This window comes from Arachis hypogaea, chromosome 4 (genome assembly GCF_003086295.3).
Source record: "Arachis hypogaea cultivar Tifrunner chromosome 4, arahy.Tifrunner.gnm2.J5K5, whole genome shotgun sequence".
Taxonomy (NCBI): Eukaryota; Viridiplantae; Streptophyta; class Magnoliopsida; order Fabales; family Fabaceae; genus Arachis; species Arachis hypogaea.
The window spans coordinates 82,661,311-82,680,978 of NC_092039.1; the positions used below are offsets into that span (position 1 = coordinate 82,661,311).

Sequence of the window (19,668 nt, forward strand, 5' to 3'; positions counted from 1 at the left end):
AGGTGTTTGTCAGGCACACGTTCATGGATTGAAGAAGGTGATGAGTGTCACGGATCATCACCTCCTTCACAATTAAGCGCGAATGAACATCTTAGATAGGAACACACACACGTTTGAATGAAATAGAAACAATTGCATTAATTCATTGAGACGCTGCAGAGCTCCTCACCCCCAACAATGGAGTTTAGAGACTCATGCCGTCAAAGTGTATAAAATTCAGATATGAAAATGTCATGAGGTACAGAGTTAATCTCTAAAAGTTATTTAAATAGTAAACTGGTAACCTAGGTTTACAGAAAATGAGTAAACTATGATAGATGGTGCAGAAATACACTTCTGGGGCCCACTTGGTGTGTGCTGGGGCTGAGACTCAAGCTTCTCACGTGCCTGGGGCTGTTTTGGGCGTTCAACGCCAGGTTGTAACCTGTTTCTGGTGTTGAACTCCAACTTGTAACCTGTTTCTGGCGCTGGACGCCAGACAGCAGCATGATACTGGCGTTGAACGCCAGTTTACGTCATCTATCTTTGCGCAAAGTATGGACTATTATATATTGCTGGAAAGCCTTGGATGTCTACTTTCCAACGCCGTTGAGAGCGCGCTAATTGAACTCCTGTAACTCCAAAAAATCTATTTCGAGTGCAGGGAGGTCAGGATCCAACAACATCAGCAGTCTTTTTTCAGCCTAACTCAGATTTTCGCTCAGCTCCCTCAATTTCAGCCAGAAAATACCTGAAATCACAGAAAAACACAAACTCATAGTAAAGTCCAGAAATATGATTTTTGCCTAAAAACTAATAATATTCTACTAAAAACCAATTAAAACATACTAAAATCTACATGAAATTACCCCCAAAAAGCGTATAAAATATCCGCTCATCACTATATATGTTAAACAGACGTCCTAAGTAGCTTGTATACACAATTTAGAGTATGCTCAGAAGTATAGTCAATTTGTCCCTCAAACTCTACAAAAATAAATTGCTCTGATATCATAATGTAACAACTACAATAATAGAAAAAAAAATTTGTATGTTTTAAGCAAAAATTTTGTGTTTTGTAGTTAATTTTTTTATTTTTTATTCTTTTATAGAATTTTACAATTTTTTATTTTTTTTTAATTTCTTCTTTGTTTGACAGTATGTATATAAACTTTTAAAAGAAAATATAAAAATTTATAAATTACATAGAAATTATATATTTTTTTTACTTTTCTTTCTTTTTCTTTGTTTATTTTGTATATATAATTATTTTGTGTTTAGTTTTATAAATTTTGTGTTTAATTTCATAAATTTCTTTTTTCTATAAAATTCTATAACATTTTTTTTAATTATTTTTGTTTTCTTCTCTGATAATAATCACAAAATTTTTAAAAAATACATAATTTTATAAATAATACAAAAAATCTACATTTTGTGTCCTGCTCTTCTTTCTCTAATCTTTTTTTATTCCTTCCTCTAAAAGAAAAACAAAAAAATAAAAAAAAGTGTGATTCACACATATTTTGCATAAGTAATTTTTATTGAACTAATTTATAATTAAACTAATTTAATTAGATTTAGTTACTAAAAATTTTGCATAAGTACTTTTTAATTTTGAGCACACTACACATACAAGTTTTTTTTAGCATACAAGTCATACAATAAATTAATCTTAACTCAACAAAATCCACTTGCATAATGCGCGCGTGAAAGTCACGTTGTTCCACTTTGTATCCCGCGTTCCTCCTCCTCCTCCTCCTCTTCTTCTTTCTTTTTCAATTCTTCTCTTTCTTCTTTGCGTTTCTCCTCTTTTTTCTTCGCGTGTTTTATCTTCATCGTCGTTTTTTTATTACTGTTGTTGTTGCTGCATTTTTTCCCTCCTCCTCTCTCTATTGATTTTGTAACATTATGTATTTTTTTCTTCTTTATTTAATTTTTTCTCTTAAGAAGAATTATGAGAATATGAAATAAGAAAAAGAAGAAGAAGAAGCAGCAGAAGATGAGGAGGAGGAATACGAAGAATTTTGAATTATGCAGAACTTATCAGCACACATACATCAAAAATTCTTAAACAATACACTCAAATATCTTCATATTACACCCAAATATCTTCGTGTTACATCCAAATTTGCTACAAATATAGAAAAATATTTCCTCTAATGCTATATTCTTTTTTCTTCTTTTTTTCTTATTTCTTTTTTTTTAGTTGAATGAATGTAAGTTCATCATCTTCTAAGTAATTTTACAGCATTATGTATTTTTTCTTCTTCTTTGTTTGATTTTTTTTATTTTTATTCTTTTTAAGAGAGTACGATAAGAAAAAACATGAGAATGTAAAACATAAAACGAAAAAGATGTATAAGAAAAAAAAGAAGAGGAAGATGGTGATGATGATGATGATGATGATGATGAAAAAAGAAGAAAAAACAACAGAAATTGAGGAAGAGGAAGAGGAAGAGTTTTGAATTATGCAGAACTTATCAATACACATACACCAAAAATTCTTAAACAATACACTCAAATATCTTCGTGTTACACCCAAATATCTTCATGTTACACTCAAATTTGTTGCAAATATAAAAAAATATTTCCTCTAATGCTGAATTTTTTTCTTCTTCCTTTTTTTTTCTTATTTCTTTCTTTCTTTTAATTGAATGAATGTAAGTTCATCATCTTTCAAGCAATTTTGTACCATTATGTGTTTCTTCTTCTTCTTTGTTTGATTTTTTTGTTTTTATTCTTGTTAAGAGAGTAAAACAAGAAGAAATTTGAGAAGATAAAATAAGAAAAAAAAAAGAAGAAGATGATGATGATGAAAACAAAGAAGCAATAGAAGATGAGGAGGAGGGGGAAGAAGAGTTTTGAATTATGCAGAACTTATCAGCACGCATACACCAGAAGTTCTTAAATAATACACTCAAATATTTTTGTGTTACACCCAAATTTGCTGCAAATACAGAAAATATTTTCTTTGATGTCGAACTTTTACGTTACATTCAATTCAAACCATCAATGATGAACAATAATTTTCACAAACAAAAATATTATTCACCTACAGAATCATAAACTACTAACGAAAATATTAACTAGAATCGAACCACATCTTAGTCACTTGATTGGATTCAAAATAATAATCAATTTTGTGCTGGTTCAATTGACAATCTGAACTTGAATTATTCATTATTTTTAACGAGATAACTGATAATGGAGGAGAAGAAAAAAAAGGAAGGAGGAAAAGAAATTCCAATGAGAAGAAGAATGTGCAGCAAGACAAAGAAGAAAAACGTGCAATAATGACAAAAAATGTGTAGGCGTGAATATAAATGACTTGTATAGACTTATATTAAAAAATAACTTGTATGAAGAGAAAAATACTTTAATTTTTATATATAAGTATTTTATACAACTTTTTTTATAATATAAAAATTAAACTACTTTTAATTTATTTATTGATGCGGAATTTATTTATTTTTTTACCTCATATCAATAACAAAATGCTTAAACAAATATGATACCTATAATATTCGACCGGATTTAACATATATTATAGGAAGTATTTCAAGTGCATCGGGAGTACCGGTGTACCAATTATTTTAACCGTTGATCTAAATTATAAAAAATATATATAATATATATTAATTAAAATCAACGTTAAAACAACTGATGTACCGGTGCTCCTGGTGCACTTGAAATGTTTCCTATATTATATTCCCAAACATTTTCACTTTCCAATTCCATAAAGAAAGGGGGATTGATTAGGTTGGTTAGGTGAACCCATTGATTATTAATATAAGTGAACTCTTCCGTCCATCATTCTCTCTTTCTCTCTCACACACAAACACACACTCTCTCTCTCTCTCTCTCTCGCTCTCTGCACTGCAACAAACAACAATGGCAACTAGCACACAAGAAAAAGAGTTAAAACACGAGTTCAACTTCTTCCGCGTCTACAAAGACGGCACCGTCGAGCTCCTCCGTCCTCCACCAACAATCATTCCTCCCTTCGACGACCACAACACCGGCCTCCGCACCAAAGACGCCGTCGTCACCGCCAACCCACCCCTCTCCGCTCGCCTTTTCCTCCCAAAAACCACCAAACCCAACACCAAACTCCCCGTCTTCCTCTTCTTCCATGGCAGCGGCTTCTGCGCCAGGTCCGCCTTCACTCCGGAATACCACAACCACGTTGCCGCAATCGCCAACGAAGCCAACGTACTCGCTGTCTCTGTAGAGTACGCCAAGTTTCCGCTTCGGCCATTGCTCGCATGCTACTACGACGCCTGGAGCAGCCTCCAGTGGGTCGCGTCGCACGCGGGCGGGACCGGGCCGGAATCCTGGCTAAACGAACACGCCGATTTGCATCGTGTTTTCGTAGCTGGGAACAGCGCCGGCGGTAACCTTACCCATTGGGCAGTTAGCCAAGTGGGAAAAATAGGGTTAGCGCCGGGTGTGAGGATTGCGGGGGCGATCCTCGTCCATCCTTTCTTCGGAGGCATAGGGGACGACAGTCAGTGGCTATACATGTGTCCGGAAAACGAGGGGCCGGAGGATCCGAGGCTGAAGCCGGCGGCGGAGGATTTAAGGAGGCTTAGATGTGAGAGGGTGTTGGTGTGTGTGGCGGAGAAGGATCCATTGCTGGTTGCCGGAGAGAAGTACGTTGAGGCGCTGAAGAAGAGTGGTTGGAGTGGGAGTGTTGAGCTTGCTGTGAATTTGGGTTTGGGACATTGCAACCATGTTTATGAGCCAGACGAAGACAATGCTCGTGAGGTTTTACGAAAGATTGCATCTTTCATCAATCAACAATAAAGCGCAGTTAGCTGTTCTTCATTTCTCGTAACATACACATGAGAAATGAGATTCTTGGAATGCTAATGTATGTTATCTACCAATAATTTGATAAATAAGAAACGTTATTTATACACTAAATTTAGTTATTAAAATTAACTATTAATATATTATATATAAATATATATAATTTAATTTATTTTTAATATATATTTATATTTTAATATATATTTTATATTAATGATTAATTTTTATGATTAAATAGTACAATATATAAATAATATAGTTCATATTAAAAAGACAAAAATTAATTGATTTAAATGGTGTGAACTTATTTTGTTTAATATTTATTTATTATAAAATATATTAAATAAAATAAAAAATGATAAATTTTAATTTTTGTTTAATATTTTTTATTACTAAATCATCACTATTGATACTCCATCCCCATTTTATTTTCTATCTTTTTCTTCCCTTATTAGTAGGCATTAATTTGGTAGGGTGTTAAATTAATGTGTTTTTTTTATTTTAAATAAAGACGTTTTCATGCAAAAATGGTGATAAAATCATTAGATGGCTATCATCTGCTGAATATATCAAGTATTCAGATCTTAGTTATATCTTAGTTATTTATCTTCATAAGACACTTCCTTAATTTTATTTTATTTTATTATGTGTATATTAAAATCAGTTACTAAAATTAATAATTAATATAAATATATATTAAAATATAGATATATATTAAAAATAAATTAAGTCGTATATATATTTTAATATAAATATATTAATAATTAATTTTAATATATGTCAATGAATTATAGTTTAAATGGTATAATTTTTCAATATTTATTTAAAAAGTAACGGATTCGAATTTCTCTATTTTTAGTAGAAAAAAATTAATTTTAATATATAAATAATATTTTTAAATTTTATTAGATGGTTACAAGTTTAACCATTTTTAGATACATTTAACAACTTTAAAAGAAAAAAAACTTATCCTAATTTATCAATTTGATGTGAATTTCACAGACACATGCACACTACACACATCAACAATTAGGATGCAATTCCACATAGAGTAGTGGACATTATTTAGAAGATAAAATTAAACCATATAGCGAGATGATGTCACCTTAATACATGTTCTTATTCCAAGTCCGGATGTCATCGTTTAAATTGTATAGAGATTTAAAATCAAATAATTTCATATAAATACATAAAAATAAGGATAGAAATTTGTATGTAATTATTTTTATATGAAATTAATATTATATAAATTGAAGTTGATAATTAAAAATTGTTCGATATCAATTGCATATAAATTTTTACTTAAAAATAAAGATATTTTAAATATATATTTTTAAAAAATAAAATATACTGAAATTGAAAACAATTAATTTATTACTTTATGCATCTGTTGAAATATATTACTCAGCATTTAATTCAAACCATTTCATTTTTATTTCTTTCAGTAATAGTAGAAAACTAATATATTTTGTAATTTATATTAATTAATTATTATTAATATTTTTAATGATATAAAATTATATTGAGATTATATTTTTTTAATAATTAAATATTAATTAAATTTTAATAAAAATACTGGATTCTGATATTTTTTCTATTTCTTTTGCAATCCAAACACGCTCTATCACTTGTCAAAATTTTAAAATAATTAAAAGGACTATATTTCAAAGTAATTTGACTAATTTATTAATTTCATAAGCAGTACTGGTTAGATAAATATAGTTTAACTAGGGTTTCACCGACCAACATTTTTATATTTCGCTATGCGAAAAGTATTATGGATTCGTATTCCATTGAAAAAAAATAAAAGAATCCACTTGATTGTTTAACAAATAATTAAAGCTGTTGTAACGTGTTGCCCAATTATTGTACTGTGCAGCAGAAGGGGTAAAATATATACAGATAACTCTGTTTGTTTAATTTGTTTAAACCAAATTCAATTAATACTTAATAGACTATCTTTTGACTTATAATTTATGAAGTTATTTGATCATGTGTTATTTTTATGAATTTCACCAAACAACCATTAAACATTAAACAGCCAATGGATGGAACCTTTTAATAGTCTGGTTTTACCACCGTTTAGGACCAATTGAGAAAAAAAATAAAATCACATCGAAATAGGGTTGCAAAGCTTGTGAAGGATTTGTTTCATTTTATCCTATGGTAGTTCACACGAATACCACTCATTTCGAATACCGAAAAGAAAATACAACTCATTTCATATATAGGTCGTCAAGAAAAACAAAATGTGCAAGGACTAGAGGTCTTCTATATTTATGTATAGTAGAACTACGGATCAAAATACTCTAAAAGAAAGAAGTTGTAAAAGTAAAGAATTAATTATTTTTAAACTAAAATAGTGAATCACATATTTTATAAAAATTATAAATTTAATAATAATTAATTTTTTATTTTATCACTTTTTAATTTTTTTTATTTAAAAAAATCTAAATTTTAGAACTACAATGTAACCAATAGTTGTACGGATTATCACAATCATACAATGACTTTTAAATACACAAAATTTGGAAAAGTGAAGTAAAAATGATGTTAAAATAATTTAAATGTGTTTAGAATACTAGTATTTTAATAGTTTTAGTCGTTGAAATTAACTTTTAAAATTATTGGAGTACCGGTTGTTTATACCTAGCTCAAAAAGCAGAGAAAATTCAAAGCACAGCTACCCATAACCAACTTGTTCGCAGGTCGGACTGAAGTGCTGCATGGTAATCCCTTCACTCCTAAAGGAGTTATAACTAATCTCTAATATCTCTCATCTACTTCTAGAAGAGGGATTTCAACAACCCTAAGATAAGGGGACAGTTATCCACCACTAGAAGTGGAACTACTCTAATGGTGGTTATTGGCTCATCCCCTATAAATACACTGATACTCTTCAGGTATACATAAGTTCCGATACACTTAAACCTGCTAAGACCTTTGCTGACTTAAACATTAGAGTGTTTTGCAGGTATCACCCCCACACCTTCTCACAAACAACTCGGATGACAGCTACGGAGCGTAAGCTAAGTCGAAATCCACTCCATTGAGGATTTGGGCCTTGGTGCATGAAATTGTGATCACACTTTTCACAACTCTACACAACTAACCAGCAAGTGCACTGGGTCGTCTAAGTAATACCTTACGTGAGTAAGGGTCGATCCCACGGAGATTGTCGGCTTGAAGCAAGCTATGGTTATCTTGTAAATTTTAGTCAGGAGATTAATGATAAAAATGATTTTGTTTATGAAAGTAAATAATATGAAATAAATGATACTTGTGATTCAGCAATGAGGAACAGGTTGAGGTTCCGAAGATGCTTTGTCATCTGAATCTCTGCTTTCCTACTGTCTTCTTCTCCACACACACATGGCTTCCTTCCATGGCAGGCTCTATAATCCTCTTAGTGAAAATGGTCCAAGTACGATTTCTGCACGGCTAATCAACTGTTGGATTTCTCGTCTCGGATGAAAAATATCAGGCACAGCTACCGCACGGCTAATCATCTGTCGGTTCTCACTTGTGTCGGAATAGGATCTCTCTATCCTTTTGCACACTGTCACTGCGCCCAACATTCTTGAGTTTGAAGCTCGTCACAGTCATCCCCTTCCAGATCCTACTCGGAATACCACAGAAAAGTTTTAGACTTTTCGGATCTCAAGAATGCTGCCAATTGGTTCTAGCCTCTACCACGAAGGTTCTAATCTCACGGACTCGGTCCGTGGATCAGAGACCCAAGAGATACGCACTCAAGTTGTCGCCCAATGACTACGTTGAGCTCAGATAGAATGGGAGTGGTTTGATGCAATTGCATATTTGTTATATTAGCTAGTTAGTTTAGTTGGTTTTAGCTTAATCTCACTCTTTTTCTCTAAATAAACAAGTCCTTTTATGAGTTTTATCTTCATGCATGAGAATACCAAGGAACATGTGATTCTAGCCAAATTCATGCAAATGATTTAAGGAATGCATATATGAATGAGTATGAATGAATCTCATGAAATTTATTGCATGAATTGGTAAGACTTTGAAGCTATTTCCCTTGTTGATGATAGGTGATGAAACAAGAAAGCATGGAAGCAAGAATGATGCAAGCTGGGAAAGAAGAAGTTGGCGTTGCCAACTTGGAGATAGTGGGCGTTGTTCATGGCAACGCCAGGCAACCTTGAAGAACAAAAGTTGGCGTTGCCAACTTGAAGAAAGGGGGCGTTGTTGAAGGCAACGCCAGGCAGCCCTGGAGAAGCAAATTTGGGCGTTGCCAACTCTAGAAGGGCGTTGCCAACGCCAATTTGTGAAGCAAGCTTGGCAGCCTTGGAAGAGCATAAGTTGGCGTTGCCAACTTGGAGAAGAGGGTGCATTGTTGAAGGCAACGCCAAGGCAGCCCTGGAGAGCAAATGTTGGCGTTGCCAACTTGGAGGAAGGAGTGAGTTGTTATGGGCAACGCACACTAAGCTAGAGGAACTTGGGCCATGGAGGAGCTTGAGCACGTTGCCAACATGCTACTTCACTGGCGTGTTCCTAGGCAACGCCAAGCAACAAGAATGAAGCCTTGAAGAGGAGCTCGAGGGCGTTGCCAACGCCAGGAACCATTAGCGTGTTTCAAGGCAACGCCAGGAAAGAATGCTTGGCTAGGCACCAAGTTTTGGAGCTCAACCACGTTGCCAACGCCATTATCATTGGCGTGTTTCAAGGCAACGCCAGGAAGCAAATATGGAGCCTTGAGGAAGGCTCGAGCACGTTGCCAACGTGCTGAAGAGAAGGAGTGTTCATCAACAACGCCAGGAATAGTTACTTGGCTAGGCACCAAGTCTTGGGTGCCAACCAAGTTGCTAACGCCAATCAAGGCACCATTCACGTTGCTAACGCCAGGGAGGAGTGCCATTCACGTTGCTAACGCCAGGGAGGAGCACCATTCACGTTGCTAACGCCAGGGGATAGTGCCAACCACGTTGCCAACGCCAGCTTCTATAGGCGTGTTCAATGGCAACGTGGGAAGTAATATTTGAAGTTAGGAAAAAGCATCGAGCACGTTGCCAACTCAAGAAAGCATTGGCGTGTTTGGCAACAACGCCAGGAAGCTTTGGATGGTGAAAAATTGTGATGCACGTTGCTAACTTGGAATATAGGGGCGTTATCCACAACAACTCCAACAAGGCAGCCTGACCATGTCCACTTCAATGGAAGATATCTTGAGTTACAGAGATCCAAATTGAGTGCTTCCAGTTGCGTTGGAAAGCTAACATTCAGAGCTTTTCAACCATATATGATAGTCTATGGTGGAGCACAAAATTGAAGCCAAACCAGAGTCATCTTTAGGCCCTAAAAACAAGAACATGAAGTGAAATTCAAGAAGGCTAGAGATGAACCCTGGAGGGGGGCACGAGCACGTTGCCAACGTGCTAGCAAGGGGGCGTGTTTTGCAACAACGCCAGCCCCAAGTCCCTGCCTTGGGAGGCTAGGCACGGGCACGTTGCCAACTTGGGAGTGAAGGTGCGTTTTTGGCAACAACTTGGCAGCTTAACCTTACCTTCTTTGAGGAAGCATAACTTGAGCTAGGAAAGTCCAATTGAGGTGATTCCAGTGGCATTGGAAAATAGATATCAAGAGCTTTCCAATGATGTATAATAGTCCATATTGAAGCAGAAGGTTGACACTCAAATTCTGGGCTACATTTAGCATGAAAGTAGAGCCAAGAAGAGGAAAAGCAAGTTGTTAGCAACAACTTGGGCTAGCAACGCCCAAGTCTCAAACGCACTTCCAGGAAATTGTGATGCACGTTGCCAACGTGCATTAAGACCAGCGTTATTGACAAAAACGCCAAGCCAATGGGCCAGAAGCATGATGAATGAACTCTTCCTTTCCAAGTCTAGCAACACTTCTTCCAATTGAGCCAAGAATTCAACAAAGAGAAGCCCATATTGCTAACCCAATTCAAGATCTTTGAAAGAGTTTTGGGAGTAGTATAAATAGAAGAGATTGGTGTACTTGTAGGGGACTTTTACACTTTTTGACACTTAGAACTTTTTCATACTTTTAGCACTTTATTTTGAGAACTCTTTAGTACTTCCGGAAGGATACCCGGATAGCATTCTTGGTTCTTCTTGGAACTTCTCTTCTTCATCTCTTAAGCTTTAAGCATTTCATTATTCTTCTTTATCCTTCTTTGCAATTTAGTTTTAATTTTGATTTATGGCAATTGTTGTTGAAATTGGAGCAATGACTCACTAAACCCCACTTTCATTAGGGGGAAGAGCTCTGCTTGTTGAAATGAATTGGTGAACTCATCTTCTCCTCCCCAATTCTAGTGGTTGATCTAAAGAGGATACTCTTGATCTTCAAAGATTCAACCACCATCGAGAGAGGGGTTAATCTATATGAATTATGTGGTGAATTTGAGGAATGAGCCACATAATTCAGTTTAGAGTTCATCCTTTCATGATTCCTTTAATCAAAACACCTTGGTTAGTATGTGAGATGTAACTCTCCTTGGTTGAGATTATGGGAATTGTGTGGCTGGATTAGATTTGTGCTTCATCTCTTCTCATGAACAATTAGATCACGAAAGTGGCAATTGGTTATGTTGAGAGAGATTTAATCACCAAGAGATTGGGATTCAATCACCCACTTGCCATGGATCTATACCCATGATTGAGAAGGATTTGACTAACATCAATTCATGAAAACTTGCATCTCTGATCCCTAATGATCCTCTCTATCATTAATTCTCATTTCTTTTGCTCTTAGTGCTTGAATACCCATTACCCAATTCCCTTTTACATTCTTGCAATTTATTATTCTTGTCATTTACATTCTGTTTCTTTATTTCTTGCTATTTACTATTTTGCTCTTTGGAATTCAGCACTTAATTTTCTTGCAATTTACTTTTGATGTCATTTAAGTTTCTTGCACTTTAAGTTTCCGTTATTTACTTTCCCTTTATTTCTTTCTTTTAGTTCTTTACACTCTTTGCCATTTAAATTCTTGCAACTATGTTCAAAAATCAAAATGCTCATGAAATCAAAACTATGTTCGCTTGACTAAATCTACCATTTAACTAAAGTTGCTTAATCTACCAATCTCCGTGGGATCGACCTCACTCTTTGTGAGTTTTATTACTTGATACGACCCGGTATACTTGCCGGTTGCACGTGAAATCTCAATTTTACGTATCAAGTTTTTGGGGGAGATTCAACCCTTGCAAGTGAACTTCAATGGCCTCATCATCAAGGGATAGGAGAGAAGATGAATTTGATCAAAGAAGATTCAAATCCAAACACAACGAGCGTATCTTCAGCTGGATGTCAAGCAAAGATGTTGTTCCAGAATTACCATTCAAGCTAAGAAAAGATGAATACCCTGAAATACAAAAAATAATCAGAAAAAGGGGATGGGAGCTTCTCTGTGACCAACCTCAAGAAGTGAGCATGCTTCTCATCCATGAGTTCTACACTAATGTGATAAGAGAATATGATGATGAAGAACCATACATGAGTTATGTAAGAGGTGTGACTGTTGATTTTAGCCCGGACACCATCAACAGGGTGCTAAAGGTCAAGGCAAAACAGTTTAAACGAGCTAGCTATGAAGAAAGGGTTGAAAATGACCCAAGATACATGGATGTGGTAAGTGACTTATGCAGAGTAGGCACGGATTGGGTGTTGGATTCACATGGACAACCACTCAAACTTCGGAGAGGTGATCTCATACCTCAAGCAAAAGGATGGCATGACATAGTGAGGAGATCATTGATGTCAACTTCAAATAATTCTGAGGTAACGGTGAATAGAGCAATAATGATCCATTGTATAATGAAAGGAGGGGAAATCAATGTTGGAGACATTATAGCCAAGAACATCATTGACATAGCTCAAAAAGTCAAACAGGACAGCTGGCTAGGATATCCCAGTACTATTCTGCGCCTATGTGAAGAAGCTGGAGTGCCTCTGGAAGAATTTGGAGAAACTGATGTGGTCTCTGTTGGAAAGCCTCTTACTCGAGAAAGGTTGGAATTCATCACCACAACCCAATTGGAAAGGCAACCTTTAGCAAGAAGGAAGAAAAGGAAAGAAGCAAGACAAGAGGAGGAGCCTCAAGAAATGGAAGAACCTCACACCTTGAACATGAATCAACTCCAAGCCGCCTTGGAAGGAATTTCTGGGCAATATTCACAAATTCAAAGAAGCCAAGAGGAACAAGCTCAACAACAAAGGGACCTTTGGCAATTGATGGATCAACAAAGAGGGATTCAAGTTCAATGGATGAACCAACAAAATGAATACCAAACACACATGATGGAATTACAACAAGAACAATATGCCAAGATGCAGGAAGCCATCAACAATTCAACTGTGGAACATGAAAAAGCCATGGAGAAAGTAATACAAGAACAAGCTCAACTAAGGATAGAGCAAGCTCAGCAAAGAGAACTTCTCCATAGATTGGATGCTAGACATAATACATTTCACAAAGAGTTCAATGAAAGCAGAATGTTCAGGGAAGCCAGGCATAAGGACAGACTTGACTATGATATATGCACCCAAGAAAAGCTCAGTTACCTCTGTTCCACACCCCCATTACTCAACCCACAAATTAAAACCTTTAATGAAGCTCGCAAGATATTTGAAGAGCAGGAACTTGCAAGGGTGAGATTTAATCAACAAAGGCTAAATGAGACAATGATAAGCTCAGGAGTGTGGCAAAGAGAAGAGGGGATGCAACAACAAAACAACAAGGAGAACGGAGAAGCAAAAAGAAAGAAGATCCAAAGGGGATGCAACAACAAAACAACAAGGAGAACTAAGAAAGAAAAAGAAAGAAGATCCAAAGGGCAAAGGAAAGCAAGGAGAATCAAGCAAGGGAAAAGGGACATGAAGACTAAAGGTGGTGAAGTTCCTTTGTTTTTCTTTATGTTTTATTAAATAAAGAAGATGTATGTCTGAAATATGGTATACCTTCTAAGATGCATTTTTTTTTCTTTTTGAAGCATTTTCTTTTATGTTACCCATTCCATGCATCACCACTCACAGGTTTGGAATGGTTGCTTGTCTTAAGTACTTTTACTTGTCAATGGAATAAAAGATGTAGTTTGAGTAAGAACAGAGAGAATTCTAGCTTAAAAAGAATCATGTTGTCCCATAAGAAAGGTGCTAGTATATATACATTTATTGTGAAAGAATCAATGTTCAAGAAATTCAAAAGAATGCTTGCTTATACAAGACTAGTTCGGTTAAGGATCACAAAGACTTTATCAGTAAAAGCACAAATAACCTTGACAATAAAGAAAATAGAGTACAAAGAATGAAAGGCTAGGCATCAATGACAAAATTTGGATATGTGTCTGTGGTGATTGATGTTAAGAGACATACTTGGGCTAGTAAATCCGAGGGGTGCTTCATCACCCGATAACTTGAGTTAACTAACTCGGGATTATCGATTGAAAACCCACAATCAAGAGTAGCTCTATAACAGAACATTTAGCAACCCAAAGAGGTGCTGGACACCACTATCCAAACAAAATTTCAATGTTATATGCCTGTGATTGAATGTGTTAAGGAGAGAGGCTTGAGTTAGTAAATCTTTAAGAGTGTCTCAACACTTAACAACTTGAACCAACTGGTTTGGGATTGTTGATTGAAAACTTATGCTAAAGAGCCGCCTTAAGACAAGATTTCGAGCTCATTGGAAATGAAAAAAAGGGGAATAAAAAAAAAAAGAAGAGAAGCATCAAGGAAAGAATGGTTCAAGGGTCATGTGCTAAGGTATAAAAGAAGTCTAGTGAAGCTAACCAATTTAGTATTGAAGCAAGCATTTTAATTGAAAAAGTTGAATAGTTGTATTCAATTACAATAAATTAATGACCACACAAGTGAGGATGACATGCTCAATGAAAAATTACTCTCTGGAAGAACATTCAAGTCTTACATCTTAGATTCTTGTGACAAAGTTCTTATATTTTGCTTGAGGACAAGCAACACTTTAAGTTTGGTGTTGTGATGCAATTGCATATTTGTTATATTAGCTAGTTAGTTTAGTTGGTTTTAGCTTAATTTCACTCTTTTTCTCTAAATAAACAAGTCCTTTTATGAGTTTTATCTTCATGCATGAGAATACCAAGGAACATGTGATTCTAGCCAAATTCATGCAAATGATTTAAGGAATGCATATATGAATGAGTATGAATGAATCTCATGAAATTTATTGCATGAATTGGTAAGACTTTGAAGCTATTTCCCTTGTTGATGATAGGTGATGAAACAAGAAAGCATGGAAGCAAGAATGATGCAAGCTGGGAAAGAAGAAGTTGGCGTTGCCAACTTGGAGATAGTGGGCGTTGTTCATGGCAACGCCAGGCAACCTTGAAGAACAAAAGTTGGCGTTGCCAACTTGAAGAAAGGGGGCGTTGTTGAAGGCAACGCCAGGCAGCCCTGGAGAAGCAAATTTGGGCGTTGCCAACTCTAGAAGGGCGTTGCCAACGCCAATTTGTGAAGCAAGCTTGGCAGCCTTGGAAGAGCATAAGTTGGCGTTGCCAACTTGGAGAAGAGGGTGCGTTGTTGAAGGCAACGCCAAGGCAGCCCTGGAGAGCAAATGTTGGCGTTGCCAACTTGGAGGAAGGAGTGAGTTGTTATGGGCAACGCACACTAAGCTAGAGGAACTTGGGCCATGGAGGAGCTTGAGCACGTTGCCAACGTGCTACTTCACTGGCGTGTTCCTAGGCAACGCCAAGCAACAAGAATGAAGCCTTGAAGAGGAGCTCGAGGGCGTTGCCAACGCCAGGAACCATTAGCGTGTTTCAAGGCAATGCCAGGAAAGAATGCTTGGCTAGGCACCAAGTTTTGGAGCTCAACCACGTTGCCAACGCCATTATCATTGGCGTGTTTCAAGGCAACGCCAGGAAGCAAATATGGAGCCTTGAGGAAGGCTCGAGCACGTTGCCAACGTGCTGAAGAGAAGGAGTGTTCATCAACAACGCCAGGAATAGTTACTTGGCTAGGCACCAAGTCTTGGGTGCCAACCAAGTTGCTAACGCCAATCAAGGCACCATTCACGTTGCTAATGCCAGGGAGGAGTGCCATTCACGTTGCTAACGCCAGGGAGGAGCACCATTCACGTTGCTAACGCCAGGGAGGAGCACCATTCACGTTGCTAACGCCAGGGGATAGTGCCAACCACGTTGCCAACGCCAGCTTCTATAGGCGTGTTCAATGGCAACGTGGGAAGTAATATTTGAAGTTAGGAAAAAGCATCGAGCACGTTGCCAACTCAAGAAAGCATTGGCGTGTTTGGCAACAACGCCAGGAAGCTTTGGATGGTGAAAAATTGTGATGCACGTTGCTAACTTGGAATATAGGGGCGTTATCCACAACAACTCCAACAAGGCAGCCTGACCATGTCCACTTCAATGGAAGATATCTTGAGCTACAGAGATCCAAATTGAGTGCTTCCATTTGCGTTGGAAAGCTAACATTCAGAGCTTTTCAACCATATATGATAGTCTATGGTGGAGCACAAAATTGAAGCCAAACCAGAGTCATCTTTAGGCCCTAAAAACAAGAACATGAAGTGAAATTCAAGAAGGCTAGAGATGAACCCTGGAGGGGGGCACGAGCACGTTGCCAACGTGCTAGCAAGGGGGCGTGTTTTGCAACAACGCCAGCCCCAAGTCCCTGCCTTGGGAGGCTAGGCACGGGCACGTTGCCAACTTGGGAGTGAAGGTGCGTTTTTGGCAACAACTTGGCAGCTTAACCTTACCTTCTTTGAGGAAGCATAACTTGAGCTAGGAAAGTCCAATTGAGGTGATTCCAGTGGCATTGGAAAATAGATATCAAGAGCTTTCCAATGATGTATAATAGTCCATATTGAAGCAGAAGGTTGACACTCAAATTCTGGGCTACATTTAGCATGAAAGTAGAGCCAAGAAGAGGAAAAGCAAGTTGTTAGCAACAACTTGGGCTAGCAACGCCCAAGTCTCAAACGCACTTCCAGGAAATTGTGATGCACGTTGCCAACGTGCATTAAGACCAGCGTTATTGACAAAAACGCCAAGCCAATGGGCCAGAAGCATGATGAATGAACTCTTCCTTTCCAAGTCTAGCAACACTTCTTCCAATTGAGCCAAGAATTCAACAAAGAGAAGCCCATATTGCTAACCCAATTCAAGATCTTTGAAAGAGTTTTGGGAGTAGTATAAATAGAAGAGATTGGTGTACTTGTAGGGGACTTTACACTTTTTGACACTTAGAACTTTTTCATACTTTTAGCACTTTATTTTGAGAACTCTTTAGTACTTCCGGAAGGATACCCGGATAGCATTCTTGGTTCTTCTTGGAACTTCTCTTCTTCATCTCTTAAGCTTTAAGCATTTCATTATTCTTCTTATCCTTCTTTGCAATTTAGTTTTAATTTTGATTTATGGCAATTGTTGTTGAAATTGGAGCAATGACTCACTAAACCCCACTTTCATTAGGGGGAAGAGCTCTGCTTGTTGAAATGAATTGGTGAACTCATCTTCTCCTCCTCAATTCTAGTGGTTGATCTAAAGAGGAACTCTTGATCTTCAAAGATTCAACCACCATCGAGAGAGGGGTTAATCTATATGAATTATGTGGTGAATTTGAGGAATGAGCCACATAATTCAGTTTAGAGTTCATCCTTTCATGATTCCTTTAATCAAACACCTTGGTTAGTATGTGAGATGTAACTCTCCTTGGTTGAGATTATGGGAATTGTGTGGCTGGATTAGATTTGTGCTTCATCTCTTCTCATGAACAATTAGATCACGAAAGTGGCAATTGGTTATGTTGAGAGAGATTGAATCACCAAGAGATTGGGATTCAATCACCCACTTGCCATGGATCTATACCCATGATTGAGAAGGATTTGACTAACATCAATTCATGAAAACTTGCATCTCTGATCCCTAATGATCCTCTCTATCATTAATTCTCATTTCTTTTGCTCTTAGTGCTTGAATACCCATTACCCAATTCCCTTTTACATTCTTGCAATTTATTATTCTTGTCATTTACATTCTGTTTCTTTATTTCTTGCTATTTACTATTTTGCTCTTTGGAATTCAGCACTTAATTTTCTTGCAATTTACTTTTGATGTCATTTAAGTTTCTTGCACTTTAAGTTTCCGTTATTTACTTTCCCTTTATTTCTTCTTTTAGTTCTTTACACTCTTTGCCATTTAAATTCTTGCAACTATGTTCAAAAATCAAAATGCTCATGAAATCAAAACTATGTTCGCTTGACTAAATCTACCATTTAACTAAAGTTGCTTAATCTACCAATCTCCGTGGGATCGACCTCACTCTTTGTGAGTTTTATTACTTGATACGACCCGGTATACTTGCCGGTTGCATGTGAAATCTCAATTTTACGTATCAAGTTTTTGGCGCCGTTGCCGGGGATTGGAAAGATTGACAATGATTAAGTGAAAGGTGGTTTAGATTAAGCATTTTCTTTGTGTTTTTGTTAAGCCCACTAACTGTTTGATACTTTGTTTCACTAACCCCAATTTCACTCTAGTTCTAGAGTGTCTCACTTGTGATTTTGGTTTTGTTTGTGTATGTCAGGAGCTAGTAGACGTAATATTGAGGACGAGAGAACCCTCCGAAGGATAAGGAGAGCAGAAAGAGGAAAGTTCATAGTTGGTGAAGAAGGGTCAGAGGAATCAGAGGGAGAAGATCAAGTCATGGAGGATGAGATGCAAAATCCTCCTGGAGGGGTCAACAACAATAATGACGGACAAGCTAGAAGGGTGTTATCCTCGTACACTATCCCTGATCCAAGACATTGTGGGAGTAGTATTGCTACACCAAATGTTCATGCCCATAACTTTGAGTTGAAGCCTCAGCTCATCACTTTGGTACAGAACAATTGCTCTTATGGAGGGGGACCTCTTGAAGACCCAAATCAACATCTATCTGTTTTTCTGAGGATATGCAATACAGTGAAGACAAATGGAGTGCATCCAGATGTCTATAAGCTGCTACTATTTCCATTCTCTTTGAGGGACAAGGCCACTCAATGGCTAGAGTCATTCCCCAAGGAAAGCCTCAACAATTGGAATGATGTGATGGGCAGATTTTTAGCAAAGTTCTACCCACCTCAAAGAATCATCAAGTTGAAGACAGAGGTTCAAACTTTCAGGCAAATGGAAGGGGAGTCATTGTATGAAGCCTGGGAAAGATATAAGGCACTAATGAGAAGATGTCCCCCTGACATGTTTAGTGATTGGGTCAAACTCCAAAACTTCTATGAAGGCTTAAGCTTAGAAGCAAGGAAGGGACTAGATTACTCATCAGGAGGATCACTCAACATGATGAAAACTGCCGAGGAGGCCCAAGACCTCATTGAGATTGTGGCAAACAATCAATACTATTACTCATCAGAGAGGCAGCACAATCCGACCCCAAAGAAAGGTGTAATGGAGCTTGAAGGTGTTGATTCTATTTTGGCACAAAATAAGTTAATGCACCAACAAATCCAACAACAAATGGAGATGATAACAAAGAGAATGGATGGTTTGCAACTTGCAGCAGTGAACACAACAACTCAACCATTGCTTGAATGGAACCAAGGTGAAGGGACCAATGTTGAACAACCACAAGAACAAGTTCAATACATGCAGAATACTTCAAATTCTCAGGATGAATTTCATGGTGATACATACAACCCATCTTGGAAAAATCATCCCAATCTAAAGTGGGGTGAAAACCATTGGCAAAAGAATAGCAACCACAATCAAACCCGTAACCCAAACAACCAAAATCACCATGCCAACAACACTAACCAATATAGAAAAACACAAAACACATATCAACCACCCCATCATAACTCACAAACTCACCAAAATAACTTCTCTGCACC

General features: G+C 36.8%; 1 protein-coding gene across 1 annotated transcript; it reads left to right on the plus strand.

Moving 5' to 3' along the window:
- Positions 1-3,768: 3,768 nt before the first annotated feature.
- Positions 3,769-4,905, plus strand: LOC112796903 (2-hydroxyisoflavanone dehydratase-like). The gene has a single exon (XM_025839577.2). It carries the CDS (start codon positions 3,871-3,873, stop codon positions 4,783-4,785), a length of 915 nt encoding a protein of 304 aa, XP_025695362.1. The 5' UTR covers positions 3,769-3,870; the 3' UTR covers positions 4,786-4,905.
- The last annotated feature ends 14,763 nt before the right edge of the window (positions 4,906-19,668 follow it).